Source organism: Plectropomus leopardus, unplaced genomic scaffold (genome assembly GCF_008729295.1).
Source record: "Plectropomus leopardus isolate mb unplaced genomic scaffold, YSFRI_Pleo_2.0 unplaced_scaffold13262, whole genome shotgun sequence".
NCBI classification, from domain to species: domain Eukaryota; kingdom Metazoa; phylum Chordata; class Actinopteri; order Perciformes; family Serranidae; genus Plectropomus; species Plectropomus leopardus.
In genome coordinates this window covers 1-4,482 of record NW_024614128.1, presented here as the reverse complement: position 1 = coordinate 4,482, position 4,482 = coordinate 1, and the positions used below count along the sequence as shown (strand labels likewise).

Here is a 4,482-nt window from a genome sequence, read left to right as displayed (position 1 = left end):
TTTATTTTTTTCAACAGGCTTGAGAACAAGGTTGTTCCATGTAGTACATGGCATTACTTCTATCAATTGTGATATAGATAGATAGATATAGTGTGTGTGTGTGTGTGTGTGTTTGTGTTTGTGTGCGTGTTGGTGACATCACAGACACAACAACCAGGCTGTCTGCCTCTGTCCAGTCCGGTGCAGTTGCAGACGACGAGGCTCTTTAAAATATTCAGTTTCAATATTGCCTCAGGAGGCAAAAGGTCAAAACCTGACTCATTCCTTAGTGAGGCGGTGGCAGGTTTACAGGATTACTTTTTGTCAGTAGTCACAAGCTAGAATTTTTATGTCTTAAAGCCTCTGAGAACCCAAATCCCCTAAAACTGTATTGATTTGTATTTTGGGGTCGTCCATGTGTAATAAAAAAAGTATAAACGATGATCAGACATTAGCCTCAATCCAAACTTGAAATATTGTCATTTTAGTTTTTTTCACCGTGTCCTGCAGCTGGGTCAATTTTGGCGTACTTATCCCAAATCCATATCGCGTAATATGGATAAAGCCAATCAAAAATTCAAAATCAGGTGTCAGCTGATACTGATTTAACATGCCAAATTGAAATCCCTTAGCGCTCCTTTTAATTCTGTAGATGTCACGTTGCTAGATGTGGAAATGTGTTTGTGTATTTTATCTGGCTCTTACCAGTATTACACAGATTGATACCAGTGAGGGTGTGGCAAATGGGAAAGCAACAAAATAATGAGAATAAATTAACAGTGTGGCACTTGCCGTAGTTAACGCTACAGTGCCATAATTTATCATTGCATTCATAGTTTTAATAACAAATTTGTGCATCTCAGCGCGCGTTGCGTGTGCTGCGTTATGCGATAGCAAGGCATTTTGCAACGGGACTTTTGTTTTCAAAATTGACGTGTTTCCAGTATTTTATATTAGCAATTTAAATTTGTGCAGTTTGAGGGTTAATGGAAACTTGCCTTGTGACACTGAGAGCCCCAAAAGTTCACACTTTAAGGTGTAAATCCCTGGTAGCTGCAGGTATTTTAAATAATTAGGAGGTTGTGCTGCATCTCACTTTGCTGCTGCTTCACAGGTGAGATGTATGTGTCGGACAAATGTGGCAGCGACCAGGATGGAGACGGCACGGAGCAAAAACCTTTCAAAACTCCTCTCAAGGTTAATAGTCTTCAATAAGTACCCCTTACTTTAATTGTACCCCGGCATGTGTTTTTTAAAATGCTTCATGCTACAGGATTTAATTGTAGTAGCAATTTTGCTCTACTGGTTGATCCAGTTGCACTGATATGTCTGTCATTGTGTTTATGAATAAATCCTCACAGGCTCTGATGTTCGCTGGGAAGGAGCCGTTCCCGACCATCTACGTAGAATCACAGAAGGAGGGAGAGGTTGGTTTAAAAAGTCTTTTCTCATTTTTTAATTTCCACTTCTAAGGTCCAGCGTGTGGGATTTAAGGGGATATATTGGTAGAAATATCATATAATATAGTAAGTATGTTGTCTTTTGTGTATAATCACCTGAAAATAAGAATTTCTGTATTTTTGTGACGCTCAAATGAGCCGCTTGTATGTACATATGGAGACAAACACTGGCTCTATATTGGGAAATTCACTTTTTTTTCCTTTTTTCCCGCCGTCATAATTTGAAGATCTTTTACAGTGAGCAATGTTGTAAAAAACTTTTTTTTTGTAATTCCTTTTTTATTGGTTTGTGTGAACGTACAAAAACAAAACACACAATCAAATGAACATGAAAACTTTTCAATCAAATAAAAATGAAAATTTAATAAATAAAGAAATGAAATAAAAAAGCTAAAAAATAAAATAGAAAAAACAAATAAATAGGTTATTATTATAGCATTTATAGAATTTAACACAATGACACAGTTTGTGTGTTGTTTTTATTTCCTTGCTTCCCTCTTTATATTTGTTTTGTTGTTGTTTCTTCTTCAGCGCTGGGCGGTGATCTCTAAGACGCAAATGAAGAACGCAAAGAAGGCCTTTAACCGCGAGCAGATGAAGTGCGATGCCAAAGAAAAGAAGGAGGTGTGTGTATTATGTGTTTCACGTCATTTCCTGCGAAGGCCATGAGCTATAATTGTCTTAAATGTTTGCTCCGTGTCCGCTGTGCAGGCGGAGGACAACGAGAGGAGAGAGAAGAACCTCGAAGAAGCCAAGAAGATCGTGATTGAGAAGGACCCGAGCCTGCCCGAGCCTGAAGTGGTCAGACTGAACGTTTCTACTTTTATATCAGTCTAATTTACTCACTGTATATTGGTGCAACTTAAACTTTTCATTTAATGATTATTGTGGTAACCTACATGTGTTTATTAATGTGTGTGCGTGAATCATAAATCCACATGTCAAGTGTTTGTATCTTTTTGGTACAAACGGTTGATGGATGCTTGATAACATAAAACACAGATTATGTGTATTTATATAAAATGACTTAAACAGTTCCTTCAGAACATTATACATCTTTATATCAATTTTTGCAACAATTAATGCAAATTCAGCCAATAATTTGTTGTGATTTTTGCGTTACATTGCAGTTTTGTCAGCTTTATTTTATTTTATTTATTAATAATTTTTTGCACAGATTCGTTTTTATTAACAGATGCTCAAATTACAGTGCAGTTCCAAAAATGTGTCAGGTTTCCATTCGTGCATTTGAAAATATAATTTTGAAAAGTAAAAGTACAAAGATACCTATCCAAAAACTAAAAGAAGCAACAAAAACCAAACCAAGTCAAAACAAAAAACCCCACTAACTATAAGGATACTATTCCTTAGATATATATATTTACAGAGAAGATGTACTAATACTAAACCTGAGTAACATTTTCAGGTACTAACAAATGTATATAAACTCACAAATGGATCAGAAATGATCAGAGTCATGGAAGAAAATAAAAGCTTTACCGCAAAATTGACTATTTTAAACAGAGAATCTCGTTTCGTTGTAGAGCTGCAGCATCGATTGATCAGTTTGGTGACAGAGCGAACTGTTAGCAGCACACGGCTAAAGTTACCCACAGTTTATTAACGGGGTTAATGACTGATTCATTTCGGTCGTCGTGTGAGCAGCACTGTAACTTAAAAATGTGAATATTTTCTGGTTTCTTTACTTTGTGGAAGTTAATTGAACATATTTTGGTTGTGAGGAAAATAAGACATTTGATGACGTTATCTCGGGCTTTGGGAAACACTGATTGACATTTTTCACCATTTCCTGACAGTTTATAGTTCAAACAACGGGATTAATCGATGGATTAATCGAGAAAATTATCAACAGACTCATAGACAATGAAAAAAAGAAGTTGCAGCCATAGATTACATAAAGATTACAAATTAAACCGGATATTCAATACCAACTTTAATTGACGGCAGTTGATACTGAATCCCAAATAGTCTTGCGCCTTATTGTACTAATGATCTAAAGATGAGTGTTGACTGTGTTTTGCAGGTTAAAATTCATCATCTGGAGCCTAAGAGAGGTCAGAGAGTCAAAGTGTTTGGCTGGGTTCATCGCCTCAGGAGACAGGGTGAGGACGCATGAACACAGATAAGAACGTATTGTCTTATAAAAGATGTCATAAGAAGATAAGAGGACCCCCCCCCTGCACACACACACACACAAAAAAATATAAAAATGAAATTGATTTTGCTCTTAAGAATGACTTTCTTTTACAAAAATGTGATTTTCCAGCTTTTTGTCTTAAATGTCATTTTTTTATGAAAATGCACAAATTAAATTCATCTGTTCTCAGCACATCTCAGCCTTTCATACCCTCAGATAAGGAAAAACAAACAAAACAAATGATCGGTTATGATTATTTTATTGGCCACGAGAAGCTGGAAATGATCAGTTTATTGGTATCAGTTGAAATAATCATTATCGTACATCACTGGTATATTTGTTTGTGTTTTTGTCTTCAGATCAGAAACAGCAGCGCTTCAATTCAAAATGTGTCTTTTGATTTTTACGTTGTCTGTATTTTTTGTGTCCTACAGGGAGGAACCTGATGTTCATCGTGCTGAGAGACGGAACTGGTTTCCTGCAGTGTGTCCTCTCTGATAAACTGGTACAGCTCTATAGCTTCCTTATTTTGCACTTTTCACGCTGAGACGAATTCTTCAGACAAATAAAGCTTTTAATCAGAGCCTGTTTGCCACAGTTTGGAGGACTTGATTTGATCACCGGAGTAGGAACTTTAAACTTCAGTTTACTGACGTCACTTCTGTTCAGGATACATTTTTCAAGTTAAACTGTTGATTTTGATACACAATACAACTTCAATTAATAGCTATTATTTGCTCGAATCAATGAACTCAACAGGCTTATATTTGGGATAGACGTCAAATTCCTTTCACACAAAACTTGCGCAGCAAAGATGGAAATACAAGTTAATTATTTGTCTAATCTTTTGAGACCTGGGCAAATTGGCTTTATTTTATTCAAAAA

General features: G+C 36.1%; 1 protein-coding gene across 1 annotated transcript; it reads left to right on the top strand.

Annotated features, from left to right (window-relative positions):
* The first annotated feature begins 1,051 nt into the window (after positions 1–1,051).
* LOC121963919 (asparagine--tRNA ligase, cytoplasmic-like) lies at positions 1,052–4,144 on the top strand. Its single transcript, XM_042514153.1, has 6 exons — positions 1,052–1,176; positions 1,341–1,406; positions 1,971–2,063; positions 2,151–2,240; positions 3,484–3,562; positions 4,032–4,144. The coding sequence occupies exons 1-6, from the start codon at positions 1,099–1,101 to the stop codon at positions 4,142–4,144; spliced, it is 519 nt and encodes a 172-aa protein (XP_042370087.1). The 5' UTR covers positions 1,052–1,098.
* Positions 4,145–4,482: the final 338 nt, after the last annotated feature.

Bases quoted from the DNA above. Each gene is read 5' to 3' on its own strand.
- LOC121963919 (XM_042514153.1), top strand. From the start codon at position 1,099: ATGTATGTGTCGGACAAATGTGGCAGCGACCAGGATGGAGACGGCACG. The intron at 1,177-1,340 runs GTTAATAGTCTT...AAATCCTCACAG, and splicing joins CTTTCAAAACTCCTCTCAAG to GCTCTGATGTTCGCTGGGAA. The intron at 1,407-1,970 runs GTTGGTTTAAAA...TTTCTTCTTCAG, and splicing joins AATCACAGAAGGAGGGAGAG to CGCTGGGCGGTGATCTCTAA.